This window comes from Vicugna pacos, chromosome 17, assembly GCF_048564905.1.
Source record: "Vicugna pacos chromosome 17, VicPac4, whole genome shotgun sequence".
Classification (NCBI taxonomy): domain Eukaryota; kingdom Metazoa; phylum Chordata; class Mammalia; order Artiodactyla; family Camelidae; genus Vicugna; species Vicugna pacos.
In genome coordinates this window covers 55348745-55373706 of record NC_133003.1, presented here as the reverse complement: position 1 = coordinate 55373706, position 24962 = coordinate 55348745, and the positions used below count along the sequence as shown (strand labels likewise).

General features: G+C 60.7%; 2 protein-coding genes across 7 annotated transcripts in view; one reads left to right on the top strand and one right to left on the bottom strand.

The window, feature by feature from the left end:
• Positions 1-1460, top strand: part of SLC41A3 (solute carrier family 41 member 3) — a 46592-nt gene extending 45132 nt beyond the window's left edge. For all 3 annotated transcript variants that reach the window (XM_072942023.1, XM_072942022.1, XM_006206846.4), the window contains one exon: positions 376-1460. In XM_072942023.1, the coding sequence (XP_072798124.1) occupies positions 376-570 (195 nt within the window). In that variant the 3' untranslated portion in view covers positions 571-1460. The remainder of the gene's footprint in view (positions 1-375) is intronic.
• Positions 1021-24962, bottom strand: ZXDC (ZXD family zinc finger C). 4 transcript variants are annotated; one of them, XM_015241322.3, is made up of 11 exons: positions 23629-24621; positions 21345-21497; positions 21182-21260; positions 20141-20271; positions 16488-16658; positions 13605-14236; positions 12603-12665; positions 12079-12163; positions 3617-3768; positions 2894-2995; positions 1751-1992 (listed from the first exon to the last, which is right to left on the bottom strand). In XM_015241322.3, exons 1-11 carry the CDS (start codon positions 24518-24520, stop codon positions 1915-1917), a joined length of 2538 nt encoding a protein of 845 aa, XP_015096808.3. In that variant the 5' UTR covers positions 24521-24621; the 3' UTR covers positions 1751-1914. The 4 variants fall into 4 exon arrangements, with proteins under 4 accessions (XP_072798121.1, XP_072798122.1, XP_015096808.3 ...); XM_031676330.2 differs by lacking the exon at positions 12603-12665 and having other exon boundaries at positions 23629-24622; XM_072942020.1 differs by lacking the exons at positions 2894-2995; positions 3617-3768 and having other exon boundaries at positions 1021-1992; positions 23629-24962.

Here is a 24962-nt window from a genome sequence, read left to right as displayed (position 1 = left end):
GCTGAGGGTGGGGTCGGGGCTTCAGGATACAGTCAAGTGCAAGGGCACGAGCCAGGTGCCCGGCAGGTGGCTGGCTGCACGCAGGCTCTGCAGGCTCACCCGAGCCCGCACACTACTCACCAGGGGACCAGGCAAGGGCTGCTGTGACAGACAGCGGGTCCAGCTAATGAACTGGCTGCAGTCAGGGAGGCAGCGGCAGGGAAGGGTGGGTTGGCCGGGTGAGGGACTGAGCCCTGAGCAGAGGTCAAGGCACCTTCACGAAGGGCCAGCTGTGGGGGGGAACACGCCCACCTCACGCCTGCTCTTGCCATCTGCCGGTTTCTGGGCGACACGGCCTACACGGTGGGCATCTGCTGTGCTGGCTTGTCGTGACAGGTGACGGTCCTGCTGTACCTGGCGGAAGTGGCGGTGCGGCTGACGTGGCACCAGGCCCTGGACCCGGACAGCCACTGCATCCCCTACCTCACGGGGCTGGGAGATCTGCTAGGCACCAGCCTCCTGGCACTCTGCTTCCTCAGCCACGGGCTCCTGACGGGAGGCCTCTCAGGACCAGTGCCCGGACCTTCCTAGGAGCTCAGGAGTCCAGCTGCGCTGTGCAACGTCCCCTGTGCCCGTAGGAGCAGGACGCAGCCTCCCCGGCTGGGCCCTCGTGTGGATGCCTGTCAGGGGCTGAGACGCACATTGGTGGGTGCATGTGGAGGGCAGGTGACCGGAGATGCTGGAGGAAGAGGCGTGCCTGCACTTCGGTGGGGACACCTGGGTTGGGATGATGGTCCAGCCCTGGTGGCTGCATGACCAGGACAGGGCCCTGCCCCCCCATCCGCTCCCCGCATGTATTATCGCTTGCTTGCTTTTTTTTTTTCCCAGCAAAACACTTAGTTTAAGTCCCCTGTTAAAATTATTTTAAAGTAAATCTGGAATCTCAGTTCCAGCCTGAGATTGGGGTGGGACTGATGAGCTGGGCGAGTGAAAGGCTGTAACCATCGGTTGAAGGAAGAATGCTGTCGACCTTCCAGCTGCCACTGTGCAAAGGCTTTTATTCACTCCTGCTGGGCCGTGCCCCAACGCCCACCGGGAACCCTGGTGCCCAGAAGCCCAAGAGCCGCTCTGAGCGCCTGGAGGACCCTGACCGGGGGGCGTGTAAGACAGAGGCCCGGCCCCTCATGGAGGGAGACCACAGGCCAAGGTGGGTGATGGGAACCATTCCTACACAGAGATGCCCTCGAGCAGGACGAGAGGAGTTGGGATGGAGCCGGGGTGGGGGGAGGGTCAGGCCCAAAAGCCCCAAACTCAAAGACAAAGCAGAAAGGGCCGGGTTTGGATGATTCAAGTCTGAGAATCAAAATATCTAAAGAAACACACTTCAGAAGTCACAAGGCAAAAAAAACCAAAAAACAAAAAAAAACGTTTTTGAAACCCTGTGTCCAGTCTGCAAATAACAATAAATATGTGCAAGTTTACTAACTGGTCTCCTTTTGCAACACTCTGAAAACGTACAGCTCCACACACACCTCCCACCTCAACACAAACACACATGTGGGTCCAGTCCCGCACGGAGCTCAGTACTTGGAAGGCGGCTTTGCAAACCATTGTCCAGCTACCATTAAACGCTAATACCGAAATACAGAAGTTAGAGAAATCATTTTTAAACTCTTAACTAAACCGGGTCTGCACGGGTCCTGGGGGCCGCTCCACCCCTCACGCCCCTCTGACACGGGGTGGGATGCAGCTCCCTGTGACAGGTGGACCCGTCCTGTCCCCCGGGGGGACCCTGCCCCCGCTCAGCCCTTCCCGAACGTGACGAGCGCTCCTGGCTGCAACACAGGAGGGGTGCGTCCCCAGTCAGTGTACCCAGCGTCTCTGAAGAGCCAGGCTGGCCTTCGGGGCAGCCGCTGGGCCCAGGCCGTGCTGCCCTCACCGCCTGCTGCCGCTGCGCCCCAGGCTGGGGACGTCCTCGGGCCCGGCGGCCCCTCCAGCCGCGGGCAGCGCCTCCTGGAGAAGCAAGCAGAGCATGAGGGGCGGGCATGGGCACCCCCACCCGAACTGAGAAAACTGCCTCCCCTTCCAAGCACGCGTCCTTGTAGAAGAAAACATTAACGTGAAGAAAACCAGGGAAGGTGTGCTCAGCCCTGAGTGCCAGGCCTCAAGATCGGACTGGCCCCCTTTCATCTGTGACCCCTCCCTGGGGGCGCAACCACCATCACCAGCTGCCTGCCTGCCTGCCTGCCTGCCTAGCTCACGGCCACAATGTCACCCCGGCCCGCTTCCTCCTATAGGAAGCCCCAGAGCGCAGGTGAGGTCACCGCCTTCTGGCTGACTTGTGGTGACCAACCCACCCTCCTCAAGGGCAGCCCTGAGACAATAACGCCCCACAGGCCGAGGACACTCGTCGCCGAGCCCTCCAGGTCACCCCACCTCGAACAGCACTCCATCCAGCATGGACTTGGACATCATGGAAAGTGCTGAACAGCCCGATTTGAACGTAAAGAAATCTACAGTTACTCCTTGTACTGATTTTTAAAACACCTGTTTGAAATCTGCTGGCTACACGCTCATTATTCTGTACCCAATTCTGACCTGTCCACGGCCACCCATTCTTGGCTTGACCACTCATTCAAGCAAACAATTTGATTTGTCCAGGTCTGTCTCCCCGCAGGCTCCCTCCAGAGGAGAAAAGAACCAGTTTCCAAGTGAGAAGCCTCTCAAAGGCGTGTGGAATCCCACCCCGTCTGCGGCACGTGGCCGAGCTTTCTCAGCACTTTTCTCGGCCACTCACCCAGTTTTCCTAGAAAGCGGACAACCACCCCGCCACCCAGCCCGCGGGGTCGGGCGAGGCCACCCCAGGGACAGACCGACCCAGTCTAAGCCAAGCAGAGCCGTGCGGCTTCCAGACCTGCAGGGCGTAGATGGGCACGTCGACAGCAAACAGCGGGTGCAGGGCAGGAGGCTGCGGGCTGAGCGCCACCGGCAGGACCACGTCACCCACCGGGGCGTCCTGGGGAGGCAACAGCACCGCGTCAGTGACTCCGCACCTGACCCAGGGCCCCTCACTGGGGACTGGCAGAACCAGCCCTTTCTGGAAACCAGCATTGTTCAGGAGAGGCAACAGCTGGACCCAGGTGAGGCCTGAACCCAGCAGTGGCTGGAGCTGGGGGCTGGGCCACCAGCCTCCCCGGGTCCTCATGCCCTCGCCCCCACCCAGGCCCAGTGGCCCAAGAGCCGAGTACACAGAAGGTGCTCAATGAGGAGGCGGCAGGTGACCGGCCAGGTCAGAGCCCCATGTCCTCAGCAGTCCAGCCCCTTCTCTCCCCAGACCATCTTCCAGCCCAGCTGCAGGTACCCGTGGCCCTGCCCTGAGGGCTCAGTGTGGAGAGAAGACAGGAGGAAAACACAAGCCAGCACCCTTCCCACAAAGGCCTCCTGGTGCCACCCTGGAGATGGGGTGACAGCTGCCTTCACCCGCCCTGGTCCCACGGCGGGGGGTGGGGGGCAGGGCCAAGGGGAAAGTTTGGCCACGCAGTGTGACAGTTGGGAAGGAGGGCAAAGCTGGCCCAGGGTGGGGGGGTTGCTCAGGGACACCCCCTGCCTGCCCCCAGCCCTCCCCCACCACTCTCACCTGCAGCAGCTGGACCTGGACGCACGGCACCCCAGCGGGGGCGGGTCCAGGCAGAGCCCCGCCGGGAACCACGAGGCTCCCCCACAGCAAGCCGCTCGGGCTGGCCGGGCCTGGATCCCCTTGCCCTTCACTCCGAGCAGCCCCTGCAGCTCCTGAAATACACACGAGGTCCTGAGTGCAGCTCTGCCCGCCCTGCAGACCCTGTCACTCTGTCACCAGTGACCAGAGTAACCAGGAGGGCAGAGCAGGAAGATGAGGACACTGGTCTCCCGCACAGACAGCACTGACCTGCTGCTCCGGGGGGCAGACTCCCCCTCACCGTCAGGCTCCAGCGGCCCTCGGCACGCGGCCCCGACACCACTGAGCACATCTAGCCTTGCAGGAAGGCAGGAGGGGGAAGCCACTGCAACCCCCCGACACCTGCACCCACCAGACACCTCCTGTCCAGTGTCCTTCATAAATCATCAGTCTCGGTTTTGTAAAAACACAGTTTTAAAAAATTAAATATAAAGAAGAAAGAAAAACCCCAAACACCCAGAAAGGGTTTTTGACACAGGAACCCTGGAGGCAGAGACCAACCACCTGGATCCGAGTCCCAGCCCCACCACCGCCCCCTGCCTGACCCAGGACCAGCAAGGGGAGCCCTGGCTGGGTTCTCGGCTCCAGGGCGCAGGGAGGGCTGAACAGGCGCATGTGCCACACTCACAGCCAGCAGGAGGGACTTCAGGCGCCGTCCCTGCTGGGTGGACCCCAGGCCGGGACCGGCTGCACAAAGACAGTTTTGCAATGAACATCGTGCAGGTTAACCTTAATAAAAGCATTAAATTCTGCTGAATTTAACCAAATGGAAAGAACAGGCAAGTCTGAAGGACCTGGTGAATTTGTAGAAAATAGTTCTTCATGAAAATTTCTAACTGCTCTCCAGTCAAAGAAAAACGGCGAAGAACACAAGGGGCTGGACACTCGTCCGGGTTTCGGTCTTGGCCCCAAACAGGCATGGTGGGCTCTGCTCCCTGGTGGCAGGCTTCCCCAGCCCTGAGCACTCCCTTTCCTGGTCCACCGCCAGGTTCCTGGCCCCGGAGGCCCATCACCCCGACTGTCCCCAGGGTTCTCCTGTCCTGGTGCCTTCGCTCAGGACAAGCTGGGGCTGGGCAGAACTCACTCGTCCTTCAGTTAGGATATTCTCCCCCACCCCCAGCTCTCCTGGGGCGTGTGCTGCGCCAGCCGCCTCTGGGACCAAACCTGAACACACAGTTATGCTCTGGAGTCTTTGAGCAGTCTAGCATGTTTCCCTGAGATGAAAATATGTACATAAATTGAAATTTTGTTTGTTTAAATATGCTTTCTAGAAGTGAAAATGCCTCGTCTGAAAAACTGAGTTACTGCTGCAATTATTAGGCAGACTTGATCAAAGTAACAAAATATATCAGACACTCTGGTAATTACAAAACCTTAAAAGCAAAACTGTACTGAAAACGCAGCGCAGCTGACGGCCTGGCTCCAGGCAGCCCTGTGTCTGCCACAAGCACTTCCTCCTGAGACGCGCTCAGCACACACCTCTGCTGACCAGAAGAGCCGTGACCATGCTTGTGCGCCTAGGGTCCTTCCATCACAGCTCCTGCAACAGATTCGGCCCCTCCGCTCCCACGGAGCCCAGGCAGCACGGCCTGCCTCGCTTTTGACAGAGGTCTGACCCCATCTTGTAATCAGATAAACACACTGAGAAACGTCTAAAGGAAGACCCTACCCTGACAGCCACTACGGAGTAACTCAGGAAGGCATCAAATGCCTCTTCTCAAGTTCCTTTTAAAAGCAGGCGAGGCTTAGATGACGTCTGCCTAACATCACCGTCCAGTCTCATGACAAACAAGAGGAACCCGAGCCTCCTGCTGATCCCACGGTGACTCAGAGCCCGCTGTGGCGGTCGCCCCATGTTACCCACGAAGCAGCACCTATGCTCAAAGCCTGGCTTTCACTCACAAACATGGGCGTGCAGGCTATTCAACTACAGGGAAACTGAGGAAAAGCCACGAGACCGATCAGCAGTGAACTCCACTCATTTCCCAGACACCATGATGCCATGTTCTCTTCATACTCGTGGGAAGACAGGGTCTACGCTGCTGCAACACCGGTCGGGAACTGGAGCCCGACCGCACTGTCGCTGAGACGGTGCAGAGGTGCTGACTCACGACGGCAAACAGGACCAGTTCTCACAACAGTGTCAACCACACACTCAATCCAACAGAAACCAAATAAATCCTCAAGATACACCTTCATTCCAGCGTCCGAGAGCCCGGTGACCCCACGGACACCACGTCACATTCAAAAGGGCCACTGTGGCTGAGGGTGGGGCTCGAACGCCAGGGTCCCTTCTCTCCAGTCACTCCCGCGTCCCAGGGCAGAAGGCCAGGCTCGTGTGGCCACTGGACGCTGCGGCCCGCCCGGGGCTCTCGCCTTAGGCAGCTGCTCCTGCAGGGCAACAGCAGAGGCTGCGAAAGGCAAGGCTGTGGTGAAGGCACACCCCCGGCCCCTGCACAACGCTCACCCCTGGGGAGGCCCACGGGGGGACGGGCAGCTGGCCTGGGTCCACCCGCACAGACTTGTCCCTGGGCCGGCCCAAGGGGCCTAGCTGAGGGGCTCCAGGAGACACTGGCTCGTGTACCCCCTCCCTGCCAGGTGACGCGGGAGGTGACTGGTTTTGGACGCAGAGGCCACCTCCGGAAGGAAAGTGCCAGACAGCCTGCAGAGCTCCTGGACTTGACGCACCTCCCTAGGCAACTCAAGGTCAGGAAAGGTCACTGCAGAGGGGACACCTCCTCATGGTCCCAGCCCCAGGCCGCGTGCCACTGTGCATGTGAGGAGGCTGCAAGGGAAGGAGGCAGGGCCACAGGAAGGGACAGCGACCCCCATGGATGCCAGGCACCCCCCGACCCACTGCTCAGGGGAGAACACCTTCACAGTCAGGGCTGTCGGGGTGGGGGTCACATGACCCGAAAGACTCTGTGCCACCTGACAATGCATCATCAACGTTCAAGGCAGTGAAAGCCACTCCCTCACCCGGAGCTGGTTAAGGACACCCGTCTCCCTGTGGGTACTGGAAGGCAGGCTGAACAAACAAGGGTCTCCACGCAGAACCCACGACGACCCCACAGCCCCGAGTCCCCACCAGTAAAGGACCACGGCACTAAACGCAACGTGACTGACTTACACTGATCACCAGAAAAGTCAAAACTTCCTTTCTCATGGTGGAAATGCACAGACTCTTACAGGGCGAGGCTGTCTTCGCACTGAACTGAATTTAGCCTCAGCGTTCTCCACGTTTATCTGAAACGCTGATCTTCACGGGGGAACTTTCGGGAAGGGAGTCCAGCCAGCAAGGACACTTCTGGTACGCGGACCTCAGAAGACCCCCAGGGCAATGAGCACGTCACTAGCAGAGCCAGCTGGCCCGTCTGTGCGGCCCCGCACCCACTGGCTTGTCCATGAGCCGCCTGAGCCCCGTCCCGCCTCCCAGAGCCACAGCAAGAACTGGGTGAGGCCGGCAGCACAGAGCCTGGCGTGGACGGGTGCCCGCGAGGGCCTCGTAACCAAGGCCCTGCACTGAGGCCCCCGGGCACCGGCCGGCCCTCTACCCCCGCAGAGGAGAGGCCTCACCCGCCCAACCCGCCCCCAGTGCAGGGGAGTCCCGAGGTCCTCGTCTGGACCAGAGGGACCATGCCCTCGACTCTCCCAGGGACGGGGGCTGTCACGGGCAGTGGGGGCGCCGGGGGCAATTCTCTCAGTTCCTTACGTGTTTAAGCCTACACAGCCCATGAGAAGACGCCCTACAAAATGTGCTTCATCACAAGGAAAGATACTCCTGCTGTTAGCAGCAAAAAGCAGGAAATGTGTATCGTTTCTTCAAAACGCGTTCACAGGAGGAAGATGAACATCACAGCGCGAGGACGTGGTGTTCCCTGGGGGGTGGGGCTGCAGGGGGGTAAGAAGCCACCTTCATCTTCCCAGAGAGGAACCCGGCGCTGCCAGGCCCACTCACCACACGCCCACACCCGTCCCCGCGTGCCCCCGCCCCTCGGGCCGGCCCACCTCAGACCCCCCAGGCGCCTGGACCTAGGCCCAGCGCCTCCTAGCATTTTCTTTTCCGAAGATGCTCGGAGAGTCTCACCAAGTCGTTCTTCCCGATGAACTGAAGACTTACAGGGGTTTTCCTGCAAGTTCCTTTGGGGCTTTAAAGGAACTGAATAAACGATGTAGATTAACACTGAAAACAGCTTGCATCCAGGCCCAGGGCAGGCGCTAAGCGGGCCTCACACAGGCGCAGTGCGTCTGTCACCGGTGATCCCGAGACACGTCACCACTTTTACTGCTACCGTGAGTGACACTCACCTTTCATTGTTTTTTCTGAATATTCTAACAGAAAAGCTCCTGACCTGATACTCGCAAAGTTACTGTACAGCGAGCTACCTAACCCTGCTCCTGCTTCTGACCACCTCGGTTGGCTCCCTTGGGTTTTCCGATCACGGGAAAGTCATCGCTGCTCCTTCCCGTTCCCCTGCGTTCCCCTAATCCCCACCCCGGTGAAATGCCCGCCCTCGCTGCCCCGCTGCCCCTTCCCCGCCTGCACACAGCGGGGAAAGACACAGCTGGTGGCCAGTGGCACTTGCTTACGGGGAAACCTTCCTGGTCCCCACTGGTTAAGGCTTGTGACGTCCCCCATTAGCAATGAAGCCTTGTACCAGCCGCCTCGTCTGGCGTCGGTGGGGACTCCAGGTCTCCCTGGGCTCCTGCTGTTCTGCTCCAGCACAGCCCTGTGGAGGGTCTGTGGTCAGAGTCTGTCCAAGGCTCTCTGGGGGCATTCAACGTGCGCGACCATGTGGCATGCCCGGGACAGAGCACCTCTCCCCTCACCCCTGCGGTCCACGTCCTGTAAACTGGCACCTCTCCCCCAAGGCCATCCTCACTCGCAGGGACTGAAGGAGCGCCCTGTCTCAGAAGTGCTGCTCTGCCCACTCCCGGGGGGTCAGGGCCGGGCTGTCACCACTCCTGGGTGGCTGTGAGACGTCCCAGCAGGCGCAGCGGGGACCCTACGCCTGGCTTCTGTTGCCCCAGGAGTCCTGGCCCACAGGTTCCTACCTGACTGCTCTGCAGTCGCCCTGGCGGCTCCGCTGAAACAGTGCAGGAGGAGGCAGCCCGTCTGCCCCTGGGACCTGGCTCCACGCTGGCTCTGTCCCCTGAGCAGGCCTCCCCACTCACACCATGCTGACCTAGGCGGGGGGACCCCAGGACCCCTGATCTCCCCGCTGCCTCCCTGTCCCTATGGTTTATTTTCAGCAGAGCAGCTGGCACGATCCTTTAAAAACTACCACGTCCCTCTTCTAATGACGCCCTCTGATGGCCCACCTGGCTCTCGGGGAAGCCCAAGTCTGATGGGGCCCCGGGACCCCACAGCCTGGCCTCCATCCAGCTCCGAGCACGTCCCCAAACACGCTCCCTGGGCTCAGTCACCTGGACAAAGACCCTGTGCTGACCGCACCCCTGGACTCGGGCCTCACAAGGGCTGTCCTTCGCCCAGACTGGTCCACGCGGACCCCTCCTCGCAGCAGGGCCTCTGCCTGACCTTCCTGTTGTGCTCACGGTCACCGTCCGACTTACCGCCGTCCCTCATTATCCACTGTCTGTGCCCCGCGTGTCCATCCAGCCCGCGGCCTGGGCACAGCCCCAGGAGCCCTCTCTCTGCTGCCTCTCGGGCCAGTCCCATCCTCGCCTCCTTCGGGGCCTGCCCACTTTGTGGAACGATCTCCTGGGTCTTTCGCAGCTGTTGCTGCCACTGTGAGGGCCAAGCTGCTTCCCCCCCCAGGCTCCTCTGGGTTCTGCACTCTGGCGTTAGCATGAACCCCTGCTGTGTGACTTCGGGGTTTCACTTTGTTTCCCCTTAACTCTAACCTTCTAACTACTTCCGTCCAGAACAGGTCTCTTCTGGACGACACATGGTTGGGATTTTGCTCTCTGGCCCCGGCCAAAGCCAGGGGGCCCCGCGCACGCCACCGTCTCTGCCGCCGTCGTGGGGCTGCCGGGGTGAGCACCGCGCCTTCCTCCCAGGGCCCCTGCCCTCGGGGTGCAGAGAGCTCACGCGGTTTTTTTCAAGCTTACTTTGCTATCAGTTTCAAGGACAAAAGTTTCTTTTTTATGTTGAGAAAACATTTCTGGCTTATTTGGGGGAGAGCCTCGATACTGAAGATAAAGAACTTTTCCACACTGGAGAGCAACCCAAAGGGAACTGCCTTGGTTTCAGACCCTACATCCCATTTTGCACCACGTTCAGAGCACACATTTCCTAAGAATCGAGGCGCACTTTGCACTGAGCTACACGGACCGTGTTTACACGACCAGAACAGTCCTGCTCCTGCAGCTTCTCCGTTCTCGGACCTACTGCACCACGTCCTGAAACCCAAAAGCCCCCAAACCCAGGTTTTTCCCAAGTTTGCTGCCAACACTAACGTAGCAGCAACACGTGACCTGAACACACCAGAAAACTATTTGTTGCCTTGACTCCACTTGAGTTAATGTGTGTCAACTCAGAACTGGTCGTGCTAAGAACCACAGAACCACATCACCGTGTTACCGTCCTAAAGTGCAAGACATTCCAAATTCAAAACCAGCAGCATGGGTCAACCTGCATGAATCCACTTCCCAGCACCGCCCACCGCGTGTCTCGATGCAGCCATGTCCAGGGGCACTGCGTGTAAGCACACACCACACCCGGGCCTCAGTTCTGAGACGCCCAGGAAAGGAACCGGGCCCCAGAGACGCAGCTGATTCCGGGGCTGGGGTCAGGGTATCATCAGGCGAGCCTGGTGGTGCGAGGAAGTCAGGGAAGTGCCCCCAAGGCCAGGACAGGAGTCCAACTGCCAGGGCTCTCAGCAGCCAAAGCTGGAACAATTTGGGCAGCAAAATAAACACTGACATACCGATTATAATCCAGGATTGATCACAGTAACTGAAAGGGCACAGTGAACACCCCTGCATCCGTCCTGATGCAACTGAATGAGCAGAGGGTGAGGGACAGCTCTCCTCACACAACCTGGTGAAAACCACTGTGACGCCAGCGCAGGAACAAGGGCACGGGAGCCACCCTCCACGCCAGGCAGGGCTCCGAGGAGACAGGGCAAAGGTGAGCCTCCACTGCTGTCTTCACAATGAAGGCGGCACCTGGCAGGTTCCAGACTTCTATTTCCCTTAATAAATTGCTCACATCAACGAGCAGATAAAAACACTCTGACCACGCCTGGAGGATGCAGAGAAACCAGCTCATTATTTTGAAAACCGACAGAGAAAGACTCAGACATTTGCCCTGACTTCCCCGTATGAAATGACACAGAAAGAGCACAGACCACCCTCCCGCAGCCCCTGGGACGAACAGGCCCAGAATCCTGGGTGTCCACAGCCACGCACAACAGGGACCAGGCATCAGGGCCGCAGCACAGACCTCACCGCCTGCACACTTGCCCCCAGGCCCTCACTCCAGAGCAGGGCTCTGGCAGTCACGACCGACCTCCAGGGAACACGGAGGTGAAGGAGCCTGTGAAGCCGACGCGTCAGCCGCACAGACCACCCAGACACTCCCACACATGCGGGAGGGACGGGAACCAACGAATGTGAACGAGACCTGAAAACGCACCCACCAGCAGTGACACAGGGGCCCCACCCGGACTGACTCAAAGAGAGACAGAAAACACGGATGCGTCTGAAACCAGTGAGAATTATGACACTCGCTAGACACTGATTTTAAGGAAAATGTACCGTTAACTCTTACAGAGGCAGGAACAGGACGTGCCTGTGGTCAGTGTCCCTACCTGCTTAAAAGCCGATGCTGAAGTACTAACAGAAGCAGTGATGACAACGCAGCCACCTCCCCGATGCCGCCGCATCCCAGTCCCCTAACTCCGCCCACCACGGACCCGCCCTCTCTGCAGGCGCGCCTGCCTCGCGACTGCAGGCCCTGCTCAGACACAGGGACAGTGACGGTGACACCACGTTCGTCATGGGACAGTATTTGCTTTAAAAAAAAACCTGACTGACAAGAAGTAGGGAGTTAACATTACTTGAAATGAACTACATTAAGAACAGAAAAATGCAAAATTGCATACTGATAACCTACGTAACTCTCAATGTTTCTACAAAAATTCTACACAAGCATAAAAGAAAAGTGAAATTTACAAAGTAACATTCGAAGAACCCAGCGTTACCTTCACAAAAGGCTTTACACGGTTTCCCTGTCTCACTTTCAGGGCAGGCGGATGAGGCCACAGACCAGCAGGTCTTGTCTGACGCACTCAGATGTTTTTTTAAAAGCTCCAAAGAAGGCGCTGACGTTTGCCAGGAGAGGGTTTCCTGAGCTGGGCACCCGTGAGGCCGCCCGCCGCCCGCCCTCAGCCCGGCTGCTGCCCCGCGCGCAGCCTCACCTGCGTGGCCCCCAGCTCCTCTCTGCTTTCTTTCCTGGGCTTGCTGAATGGCTCTGGAGTCAGTTCTCGCTGGGCCCCCGCCTTCCTGAGACCAAAGAAAAGCATGTCAGTCACTGGATCCAGACGGCAGAGGCGGGGTCAGGGCTGCGTCCTCAACACGGGCTCCTGCAGAGGCTGGCAGAGAACCAAACGCCACGTCTGGTGACAGTGACAGTGACACTGACAGCTGGGCGGAACCAGAGTTGGAACTAGGCAGGGTTTTATTATCCAGAGAAGCAAAGTTTATTCCTCCAAAGTCTAAAACATATCAAAAGACTGTACACAGAAACGCGTATAAAACGCACGACACCCCCCCGCGGCTGGAACCCATGGGGCAGCCCGCCCCCGGCGGCCAGGGCTCACTTCCCACCGCCTCTCATCTCAGAAGGAGCCGCGGGGCTCCAGGGGCTCCACTCGGTCTCAAGGGGCCCGCCGTGCGGGTGTGGAAGCGCCCACAGGAGACCCACGGCGGGGCTGGGCTGTACCTGGGGCCCGTCCACCACTCGCCATCTGTGCTCGGGGAACTGCGGCAGCCCAGCGTCACAGAGCTGGCGAGAGAACGGACAGGGTCAGGGTCAGGGTCCGCGAGCGCCCCTCCTGCAGCCGCCCCAACCCCCGCCCTGCCGGGCCTGGCTGGCGACAAGTGACTGCTGCTCAGGCAGAACAAGTGAGCCCTGGCTCCGTGGACGAGGGGCTGCCACGTCTCTTATGGCTGACAGAAACACAGAGGAATTCGCTTTTTAAAAAATTGTGGTAAAGTAAGAGTTAACTTTTTAAATAACAAGCATCACCAACGAATCTAACCTGCACCACAGAGAAAAGCTACAGGGCCATTCACACCGGAGACCGAGGAAAGCCCCTCCGAAGGGCCTCTGGTCAAGTGACTTCAAATTACGTCACAGTAAACGTCCAGCTGATATAAATACAACTAAAGCGTGTTAACTGTCGAGCCTGAGAATCGAAGAAGTGCTCTTTCAACTCTCCACAAACCAGGCTCGCAGACCACCCCCTTCTCCTGTTAATTCTCATTAAATTTTCTGCGTAGTTCTGGTTTGTCAAATCTTAACGACAGCTGCTGTCGCGATTCCTCCTGGTCACGAGCATGTCTAAGGACCGACACTGCGTGACAAACTCAAGGGCAGGACATTTCAACGTTGTCAAATACCCCAGATGTTCTTCAGGAAAAGACACACGTTGTCACGAAATCACAGAACTCACAAAGACCTTAGAAATCGTGTCGCCCAAAGACCCTCATTTTAGAAACAAGTGAGAATTTAAGGCTCAGACAGGGTCAGCGATTTGCTCAAGGCTGTGAAACCCAGTCAGTTCCAGCCTGGAGGGCAGGATGCAGATTTCCAGAGCGCGGCCCAGGCTCTGTCCTGCCGCGCACCAGAGAGAACGTCTGCACAGAAAGGGTTATCCGAAACACCGCCAGGCGGCTGTGAGGCGAGAGCTACGTGCTGGTGACTGAACAGAGCGCGTCATACCAAGTACAAGCTGCCGGTCCCCGCACCGCGCCCCACGTCTCTCTGGGGACTGGGCTCCTCCACGGGTCGGGCCGCCCCTCCACTGTGCTGCGGCCGCCCGGCAGCGTCGGGGCCAGGAGGCAAGTCCGGCTCCACTTTGATTGGAACCAGCAGCTCCGGGACACTGGTGCTTCCCTGGGGGCTGCCTGCCGAGGTCAGCAGGGAGGCGCTGGCGGCAGGACTGCTGCTGGCGGTCAAGGCCTGTGGGTCCTGGCTCAAGTTCCCCAGGGGCAGAGCCAGGAGACAGCCCAGCGCGCCCGCAGCCTGCACGTCGTCCACAACAAAGCTGCTCGGCTGCAGGACTGCGGCTGCCGTCCCGAGGACGAGGGGGCCGTCCAGGCTCGGGGGAACGTCACTGTGGGCCACCAAGACCAGCGGGTCCATCGGCCCCAAGGACCCATGACTGGCAGGGAGGCTCCCTCCGAGAGAGGAGCTCACAGAAGTCACGTCGATGGTCAGGATTCCAGCGCTCAGCACCTCGTCAGGGGCCCCGGCTGCACCACCGCCCTCCCCCGGTGGGTCGGAGAAGAGAGCTGCCAGGTCCGTGGGGCCACCGAGGCTGCTGGTGGGTGCGGCCAGCGGAGGAAAGAGGTCTGGAAAAGGAACGGGGAGCTCTGGTTACCTTGGGCCCCTACAAGACCGGGAAGTTCTGTCAAGCTGCTGGTGAGTGGGCGTCCAGGGCACCCCTGCTGACTCCCCGCACCCGCTGCCTGGCCCTGCGGGCGCCACAGCCACCAGGCGCTCTGCGCCACTGCCCCAGTCCTCCAGACCAAGGGAGGGACGTTTCCTAAGGTTATGTTACCCAGTACCAGGGACACAAGACTTGGAATCCCACTCTCCCCAACCTCAACACTGTCTTCTCTCTGCCACACCATAGGAGCTGCCCAGAGGACCGTGAACTCCCCCGGAGCACAGCCCCTCAGGAGCCGGGCACACGTGGTCTCGGCTCTGGGGACACCGCAGAGTCGGCCTGTGTCAGTCGACGACTCACTCAACCCTCCACCCGGCTGCACAGCAAGCCGCCACGTCAGAGCAGACCTCAGCCACCTGCGGGGGCCAGTGGGGAAGGGGCCTGCCTCGTCTGACTGCGGGCTGGCCCCACAGGGCCCCCGACGGCCCCAGCCACTCTGCTGCCCAAATCTCACGCTCCCTGAGCAGCGGGCACGGGCCTGGCCTGAGGCAGCACTTAGCAGCTTGAGTAGAAGTTAAGTCTAGCAGCGTCCCTCTTCATTCAGTCTTCACCGTGCGTCCTAACACCCTTCCGATATCTGTTATTCAATTAATTTAAACAATCAGAGTACCCTTGGGAAATGATGAACACTAACACACTTTAAAAAAGTACCAGTGAACGCTCACCTTGGGAGCTGCGCACAAGCCCACCCGGTCAGCCCGAGCCCAGGGCTCCCCAGGCCCCGGGCAAACAGGGGCAGAGGCACAAAGAACTCGCGCAGCGGAGCCCAGCGCGGCCCTTCGCCATCCCTCCGGCACGACCGCCCACACCCTCCGGCAGCGTCTCCCAAACCCGCACTTCCGGCACGGACCTGCGACGTTTCCAACGCAAACCCACCACAGAAATCCACTCTGCGCACCACCCCCACCATGAAAGCACACCAACCAACACCAGACCGCACCCTCAGTGGGCGCGCTGCTCCCAAGTTCAGAAACCGGCCCAGCGGCTACTGCTTTGGAGCTTCCAGCACCAACGAGACGTTTTAAAAGAAACAGCACTAATTCTTTGGAGAAATTAAAAATGGAAAACTGTGTCTTTTTCAAGACCTTCCAAAGATTCCCTTGACTAAATCTCAAGGATTCAGCTCCCTGTGAAACTATAAAAATAATCTCATGCAAAGAGATAAGTTTCTGATTAAGCATTTTCCTAACCCCACAAACATTCACTGAGACCTGCTACATGTGAAGACCAGACACTCAAAGACCACGACAGAGACACGACCGCAGAGCGGCCTGGCTGCAGCACCTCCTGCCAGTGCGACCTCAGGCACATGCTCCTCCCTCCTCAGCCAGCCGGTGAGGGCGGCAAGACCCACCCAGGACCACGTCAGCGGCGCCCTGACACCGGCCCCGGGCCTGGCAGTCAGCCCAGGATACGGACACCCGCCAGCACCCACTTCTCACGAGGTGAGACTGTGACAGCCTGTCACCTACCGACACACGGCCACGTCACACCACGTCCAAAGGCCTGCGACACGTGGCTCGCAGACCAGCGCCTGTCACACAACCAGGCCCCGCCAGGTGCAGCAAGTCTCTCGGGCCCCAGGGAGCAGGGCTGGGAAGGGCTCTAGGGCAGAGGCAGCCACGGGGCCCCCCGACTCCCCAAGCCCTGTCAGGGGACGTGCACTTGGCCTGGACAGGCAGGGTTCTAAGTCCCAGGCCGCCAGGGAGCGGGACGGCCAGGCTCCACGTGCCCAGAGTCATCCCCCTGGGCGACCACGAGATTCTGGTCCCCTCTCTGCCCTCCCGACACGGTCTGTTCTGTCTTCAAGTTCGAGGACTTCCCTGGGCCACAGGATGGACAGGAGTAGGCAGTGGGACTAAGACTCGGAACTCAGGACAGGTCGCATGGGCGGAGGATGAGGAGACAAGGCCAGAGAGGCCAACTATGCAGAAGACAGACAGCCTTCAAGGGCAGCACTTCAGAGACAAGGGAGTGGTTACGGGTCAGAGGCAGGAGAGGCCACGAGGCACGGCAGCTGTGGCGCCCGGCCTGGGAGAGGGCACCGGACAGGAGCCACCTAGCCACGCGCCAGATGACCTCTGAGCGGAGCCAAGGAAGGACCCGCATCTGGTCTCACGTGTCCCGCCCTCAGAGGGGTGAACGGAGCCGACCTGGGGGCCGGCGGTGCTGTCTGACCATGTGCGCCTTCATGCTGTGTTTGGAGGTGAAGAGCCGGTCACAGCTGGAGACGGGACACCGGCTTTTCGGGGCAGCCACGTCCTGCAGGTGCTTCTTGGAATGAATGTAGAGACTGCTCCGTGCGGAGAACCTGGCGCAGCACCCTGGGCAAGAGAGAGGCACACGCGTTGGACAGAGGCCCAGAAATGGGTCACACGTCCGTCCTGTCGGGACCCAGACAGGCACGTCCTGCTCTGGCCTCTGGCAAATGCCCCAGGCAACATCCCCAGGAACTGCACTCAAAAGCAAACCCTGTTTTTAAATGCAGACGTGAGGTCCAGCATCAGCCACGGGCAAGATGCAGCCCTGGACGAGTTAACTCGGCCTGTTCCTGCGCCACCAGAGCGGCTGCCAACGTGCCCTTCCCCCGCTGTGCCACCCTGATCCTCCCCACCGGGCCCACCCAAAGAAAACCCTGATGCTCTGTCCTCTGGGCTTGGGGACCATCTCCACAGACCAGGAAAGCCATGTCCTCTCATTTCACCACTGAGAGACTGATGCCCATAGGGACTGGCACCCAGAGAAGAGGCCGGAGCCAGCGTGACCAGTCAGAGCAGGTACACACACTGCCAGAGGGACACCAGGCACAGCAAGGGACGGCACCCTCCTCTGCACCCCGATTTCCCACCACTGGGGCTCCCCTGCAGGGACACAGCCATGAGCGTGTGACCTGGTGGGGACACGTAAGCCACCAGCCGCCTAAGGAAGGGGGATGAGGCCAGGGGTCTGGCCGACAAGTGTCCCAGAAGCAGAGGACAGCACCCCCGAGGGGGAGGTCTCAGGAGATGGCACATCTGAGGTGACAAGGGGTGGCCCCACAGCCAGGAAGGTGTCCGGCTGAGGGGGTGCCATGTGAGGGCACGGGGACCACAAAGAGACTGTGGGCGCTGGAGCCCAACTCTGTCCCAGGCCTCCGTGGTGCAGCCTCCCCTCCCTTCCAGGTCTCCAGCCTTTCCGTCAGGCGGGGACTAAAGCTCCAAGCTAGTCACGGCAGGCCCGTCTCGGGAGGCGAGGGGTCGCCGGGGCCCAGGGCCATGTGAGGACAGGCTGGCTGCCTCTGAGAGGAGTTCTGAACTTCATTTTCAAACAAAGCTTCAAACTTGTTTCCAGGTCAGGCTCTAGACAGCCGTGTGGGAAACAACAGAGAGACAGCAGAGGCCCCGGCCGCACCCCGGGGTCCGTGCCCAGGCCGGCGGGCTCCACGTGGTGCAGGGGCGCGGGCATCATGCGGTCCCTCACGCGCTCCCAGCGCGGACTCAGGGCACACTTCCTGTCACACCGCCCTCCCCAGCGCAGGGACGCCCACCACACTCCTGCCAGCAGAGTTTCCCTCTGTAGAGATACCTGCTAACGCAACAGCGGTCAAACACCTCTCATTCTAATCCGCCTTTCCCTCTGCGGCCGGAGCGTGGTCGCTTTCCACGTGTGTCAGTGCCTGCCTTTCCCTAACTGCAACACAGTCTACTGAGATTCACGCCAGTTCTTTGCAAATCAAAGACACACAGTCTCCCACATTCACACCAAGTTACCGCCACCCAGGGGGGTGGGTAGAAACAACTCATCAAAGACAATCTTCCCTCCAAACCCCAACCCCCCGAGGGTCCACTCCAGTCACACCCACCACGCACACAGGCAGACTGGCAGACTGGAGACTCGCGAGGCCCCGCCACACACACGCTGCCCCTCCCCACACCTTCACTGCTGAGCTCACCGTCCTCTCCTCCTCCTGTGGAAAGTGGCCGGTGGCAGTTTTTTAACTTTTTAATACAGAACGTTTCAAACGTCTACAAAATCAGAGAAAGCCATAGATTCCTCCAGACTCAAGAACTGTCAGCTGTCAGCAAGTCTGAGAAAGGGTTCTGGGGCCCCTCCGCCTCCACTCCCTTGAAAAGAGCGCCTCTGATCATCCATGCTGACCACCCTCTGCCACTCCCTGCTTACCCCCTACGTCAGAGGGGCTCAGAGCTCGCGAGGGTGCAGCTCCCAGGAGGAAACCCCTGCAGCCAGCTCCAGTCCTGCCCCTCTCCCTCCACTACCTCTAGAGCTGGGTGGGCACAGCTGTCCCCGCCTCACCTGGGCTCTCCAGGGTCCTCGCCAACCACTGCCCTCAGCTCCTCACGCCGGCCCACCTGCCTCCTTCCCCAAACATCGTCCTACCTCAGCCCCAGGGCCCACCTGTGCCTCGGGCCCTCCTCAGGCCCTCCCAGAGCTCCCTCCACCTTCCTCCCAGAGTTCATGGCAAGCCCTGCAGCCAGGCCTTCGGTTTGTATCGAGAAGCAGTATCACAGCAGCAATGGGTGAAACTTACTGATGTATTCTCACACCCTAATTAAACTTGCCCACCAACCAGGCCCTCACTTCACAGGTGAGCTTGTCCGGGTCACAGAGCTGTCGCGCAGACCTAGACTGGAGTCCGGCAACACGCTCCACTGCCGGGCCCCGCCGTGCGGGCATATGGCATGCGCTGCTCCTCCAGACCCGTGTCCGCTGCCAGGGCTCCATGAGGTGTGCCTCACTCCCCGCTCGCCCAGAGCCCCACAGGACATCCCCGCGTCCTGAACATCCGCACATAGAAAGCCCGTGGGGACGAACCTCCAAGTCACACCCAACTCCTGCGTCCCCACCCGCCACTGAGCACCGTCCAACTCCCGACTGCCTCGTCTACACCGTCTCCCCTTCCCACCACCAAAGCCCATCTGCCCAGGACACCGGCGGGCACCTGAACTCCAGCATGGTCCATCACCTCTGCCTGGAGCACTCAGCTGGCTGCCCTGCGGCTCTGGGAGACTCACCCACACCGGCCCTCCTGCCTCTACCCCTAGCCATCTTACTCACGCCCCGAGGCCCAAGAACTGTTCAGGTGACCTCCTCTGTGCACCAAGCCCCTGCGTGTCAGTTGCCTACCTGTCACACCCCAACTGGAGCCCTGATGGAGGCAGAACCCAGTCTGGGTGAGAACACCTGACACACGTCTCCTGCACTCTAGGAACCGGATGGCTACTACTAGGTCTTTACTATCCCCTTCTCCAGAAAAGGAACCTCAGGCACAGAGAAGCTTACTTGAGGTCACCAACTTCAGGAGCGTGGGGTCAGGATTCAACTCCACCAGCACAGGCTGACCGGCCCACAGGCCCAGTCCATCCGCAATACTGGCAGCCAGCACGGACAGCCCCCGAGGCACCAGGGAGTGCATCGAGCTCTCAGGCTCTGAGAGCATAACCAGCCCGGCTCTGCTGCTGCCCAGGCCCCGCACAAGGAGCTGCGCTCACCGAGTCCACAACCCGTGTCAGACTCCAAACAGGCACTTTTCACACGTCACATCACAACCGCTGAACTCTCACATCACAGCCACCAAATCAAACAGGCAGCTCAGCAGAGCTGTGGCCGGTTTAGTGAGAGCTCCATGGGGCCAAGAGTCAAGCGGGCCTGGCTGTGAAGTTTGCTCACGAAGGGAGAGCAGTCTGCTAACCCCGCTCAAGTCAGCACGATGCCGCAGCTCCCATGCCCCGCTGTGAAGGACTTATACCCGCACAGAGCAAGGGCACACAGTGCCAGCCCACAGCGCTGGGTGGCAGGTGCCACCTACCTTCCACGGGGCAGACGAAGGGCTTGGTGCCCAGGTGCGTGACGCTGTGGCCCTTAAGGTGCTCCGCCCGCGTGAACGACTTCCCACAGCCCTCGACAGGGCAGGTGAACCTCCGGTCATCCTCATGCTTCCTGCCCGGACAGAAAGGCAGCGGTGAGCACTCGCAGCCAGGGACACCAGGCTTTGGGGCCCACTACCCGTCTAAAGGTCTGCAGGACAGACCAAACTACAAAGTCTTTGAGTTTAATTAAAAAAAAAAAACACACTTCAAAAAAGTCGTAATTTTCTCTCCAGCCCACACGGGCAGATTCACTGCCCTGTAATCAGAAATTCCACTGTAATGACGAGGCCAACCCTATGGTCAGACATGGAGCCACTGTGCTGCGTCAGTCCAGGGACAGTGGCTCCCAAGGGGCTGATAAAGCCACTCCCACTGTTCAGAAGCCCCTAAACTAAACAAGCGCTCCGCACCACGGAGGACGGTGAGACCACAGTGCCGTAGGCGCCCTCAGCCCACGCGGAAGTGGGGGTTCCCTCCGGGTGGTGCTTTTATGTTGAGCGCTGCGAGCCCCGGCGTGTGAGCAGGGATGAACGGCCAGCCTCTCCAGGTCCCTGAGCAGAACGGGAGCTGTCAGAGCTGCTGTGGAGCCTGAACGAGGGCCACGGGCCATGGGCCACATGCTGAACGTCACTGCACAGGCCCAGCCCACCAAGGGCGTCGCCACCGCCACCGCCACGGGAGGTTTGTAAAGACACAAGGAAGGCTTGTTCTGTGATGTTAATTTTTTACAACATCAAGTTGTGTATTAAGTGTACGCATCAAATTTAGCAGAGTATACACAGAAAAAACTGACTTCAGGTGATCAGATCCTGAGAGGTTTCCTTCTTATAAGCTTTCTGAATTATCAACATCATCCACGCGGGGCTTCATTGTTTGTAACTTAACAAAGACCACAGATTATCGTATCCACGGGCTCCTCTTACTGACAAACAATTCAGTCACTTTCGAGTCTCAGAACTCAACCAAAACGTCAAGATCACCTTTTGTGCCTCAGGAGTTTGGACATGCTGGTGAAGGTCCAGCCGCAGCTGTCAGAGTCACAGACAAAAGGCCTTTCTCCTGAGAAGGGAAGACACGCCAGCACGTGAGTACAGATGGGGGCTGTCGGCGGGTGGGGGTCCGGCCCCCGTCGCCCACTCTCACCTGTGTGGCTCCGCAGGTGTATTTTCAGGCGACAGGCTTTGTCGTACTGCTTGCTACACCCAGGGAAGGAGCAGGAAAAGAGCTCCTGCTCCCGGAAGTGGGCCCGGTTGTGGGAGAAGAGCGCGCTCACAGTGATGAAGGTCTTCTCGCAGCCTGAACAGGAGACACAGACCTGCTCACCGTCGGGACAGAAATCACATCACAGCTAAACAGTCACCACCCGGGCGGCTGCTCCCACCCAAGCAGACGAGGAAGAAGGTGACTCTGGAGCACTCCAGGCAGTTGTGACACTGGAGTCTGTGGCGGGACGGCTCACGTCGAGGTGGCTGGGGACAAGCACTGGGTGCACCCAGGCCACCTGTCCTGACGTGACTTGCAGAGGAGGCATCTGATCCAAAGTCCTCCAGGCACAGCCATCTGTCCCCAGTCTGTGCACAGACCCCACCTCCACTGAGAACTCAACTGCCAAAGCTGCCCCATGTGAGACCAAGAAAACCAAGGAGAGAAATCAGGCACCAAGGAAGCAGGCTGGCCTGGGAGGGCCGCAGAGCACCACGCAGTGAGACTCACCCGCGGAAGAGGTGCTGCACCTCTGCCGTTAGGAACGTCCTCCCCGACACCCTCCCCACGCGGCACCCAGCCTCTCTCCTCTTCCCTCTGCCTGCCTCCTCAGGGCTCCTGCTCTGGCAAAGCCACAGGGTCACCCCACTCCCATGGCCTTACCGGCACTTGCATCGTCTACTGGGCTGAGCCCCCAAACTTCGCAGGTCACTAGTTCCCAAACAGGGCAGAGTGTACGGGGCTGCAAGGTGCTCAGCAGGGGTCTCTGCTGCCTTCATTGCACACCTGGTGCGCGTCCACACCGAGCAGAGGCATACTGCGCGGCCCTGCGCAGAAGCACCGGCCCAGAAGCCCCGCCCTCCTAGCATCACCTCACTGGGAAGTGCCTGTCTTCCCAAATGCCCCCAGCCCCCCTCTCTGGCATAAATCTACCCCTCCTTCCCTATTTCTGGCTTTGGTGTCTTCACATACACAGTCTCTCTGCTTCAGTGAGAACCACCCTACCCCAAAGGACAGTCAAGCCTCTGGCCCCACTTCTGCCATCTTTCGCACCCAGAGCCCGCTGCTTCCAACTGGGTCAGCCCTCAGGACTCAGCTCTGGGTCCCTCTTCTGCTCCCACTCTGACACCCCACCCATCATTCACCTGAAAACCCTCAGGGTGACCTCAGGCCCTGAAGCAGGCTGCACCCCTGACCCTCCCAACACTATACCCAGAAGGACGCTCTCTGGGCCTCTGACTGGAGAGCCGGACGTCAGTCACCGTCAGATTCCAAGTGCAGGACCGAGAAAGGTGTTGAACCAATGGCCAAAAGCCATGCTCTCCAGGAAGAAGGGGAGCACAGGACAGCCCACAAGCACCGGCGAGGAGAACACTAGAACCTGGAAACACCTGACTCTTGTTTCGCTTTCCAAAGCCCTACATTTGACCATGTTTCACAACATATTCGTTATTAGGAAAGCGTTGCAGGTATATGACACGAGAGAGTCGCTGGGCGTGTGCTAGGCACACACGGGAACTTTTCTTTTAACTAAGGGGATGCGGGGGGCCTCCGCACCTGTCTGTCCTCACAGCCCAGGTCCCCTGCCTGCCGCGCCCCGCAGCTGCGCCGGCCAGTACTGCCTTCCCGCAACCCCCCAGCCCCTCCTTCCCAGGCAGGAATCTTCCCCTCCAGAGGCCCCTGTCCCTCTGGGAGCAGCTCAACCTGCCTATCCTGGTGGCAGAGCTCACAGGCACCCACGGCGGGAAGGACCCCCTCCACCGGGTTTTATCCACCCTGCTCGGGCCTCAGTCTCTTCATCTCTAAGATGAAGGCATTCTCAGAACTTGACAAAACTTTACACCCAAACGAAATAAAAATTTTAAAGGCACAAAAACAGATGCACCATACACCCGCGATGATCCCCTCAGCGCCTGAAGGTCTTCCGTGGGGCCGGACCGCCCTGCGTCCCTGCAAGACGGAGCAAACCACGAGCCCAGGAAAATAAAGACCTGCCTGGCGACTCGAGTCTCGGGGAAGACTCCTCGGCAGCTTCATTAACCGGAAACACCTGAGGAGGTGCTGCCCTCCAGCTGGGGAAGGCACGATCTGAGCTACCGCGCAGCCCAAACCTCGCAGCGATGCAGGGTTCCGTGCAGGGCTCGGTGCCTCCCCAAAACCCGGGAAAGGGGAGGAGAAACGCAGAGGACCCCGCCCCCGCCGCCCCCGCCGCCGCGCCGGTTACCGGGAAAGTCACACTTGTAGGGCCGCTCGGGCTCGAAGTGGCTGCGCTGGTGCGAGCTGAGCTTGGCGTGCGTGGGGAAGCGCTCGGCGCACACCTCGCACTTGAACAGGCTCTCCTGCTCGTGGCCCTTCATGTGCGCCTTGAGGTTGTACACGGTAGTGAACTTCTTGCCGCAGCCGCCCACCGGGCAGCCGAAGGGCCGCAGCTTGTCGTGCGACTGCAGGTGCCGCTTGAGCTTGTAGGACGTGGTGAAGGCCCAGCCGCAGCCGTCCAGCGGGCACTTGAAGGGCCGCCGGCCCTGGCTGCCGCCGTGCGTCAGCAGGTGCACCTTGAGCTGGTGCTTCTTGGCGAAGGCGAGCGCGCACTGCGGCTCCGGGCAGCGGTAGCCGGGGCCGGCGGGCACGCGGCGACCCTCGGCCGGGCTAGCGGCCTCCTGGCCGGGCGCCGGGCCCCGGGGCGGCGCGGCCAGCGCGAGGACGCCGCGCTCCAGGCGCACCAGCAGGTCCTGGCCGCCCGCGGCCCCGGGGCCCGCGAGGGGCGCGCCGGGCCGGGGGGCGAGGGCAGCGGCACCGGGAGCCTGCGCGGGGCAGCCGGCAGGGCTCGCGGCGCCGCCGGGCTCGGGCTCGGGCTCCCGCCGCCCGGGGGCCTCGGCCGCGCCGCGCGCCACTTCCAGCAGCACCACGAAGGAGTCGCCGCCGCCGCCGCCGCCGTCGGGGCCCGCCGCCCGGGCCTCCCCGCGCCGCGGCTCCTGCGCGCCGTCCTCGGGGCCCCGCAACAGCAGCAGGCGGCGGCGCGCGGGGCCCGGGGCTCTGCGGGCCCGGCCGGGGCCGCCACCCAGCTGGGGTCCGCGCGAGGCCGGGGCCGGAGCGGCGAGCGACGCCGGCGCGTCCATCTTGGGCCGCAGCGCGTCAGCCGCCGCCTCGCCGGAAGCACCGCCCCCGCCGCACGCCCGCCGAGCGCGACGCCCGCGGGTCGGCGCCAAAGCCCGGCGTGGAGCGCGGCGCGCGGGGCCTGCTGGGCCGCGTGACGTCAGCGCCGCGCCCGGCCCCGCCCCCGCCGCCTCGGTCGGCGCCGCCTGGCGTCTCGTCCGCGCCCGGGCCGACCGCGTCCACCTGCAGGTCCCCGGGAGGCGCCTGCGCCCGCCGCCCTGCCGGTTCTCCGCCGGCCGGCCGGCTCAGCCCTCCCGCGGGGCCCCGCCCCGCCCCCGTACTCGTCTGCGCCCCGGCTCGTGGCTGCAGCGGCTGCTCGGCCCTTCGCGGTGGTCCGGGCTGTGCGCCTCCCTGGAGAAGGCCCCGTGAGGACGGCGGCCCTGCCTCGCTCCCAGCCCACGCCCG

What these genes read in the sequence shown, in the direction of transcription:
- ZXDC (XM_072942020.1), bottom strand. Translation starts at nt 24,520, where the DNA reads ATGGACGCGCCGGCGTCGCTCGCCGCTCCGGCCCCGGCCTCGCGCGGA. An exon ending in CTACAAGTGTGACTTTCCCG is followed by an intron (nt 21,498 to 23,628) that starts GTAACCGGCGCG and finishes TCTCCTGTTCAG; the next exon opens with GCTGCGAGAAGACCTTCATC. An exon ending in GAGTGGTGGACGGGCCCCAG is followed by an intron (nt 12,164 to 12,602) that starts GTACAGCCCAGC and finishes CTTTGGTCTCAG; the next exon opens with GAAGGCGGGGGCCCAGCGAG.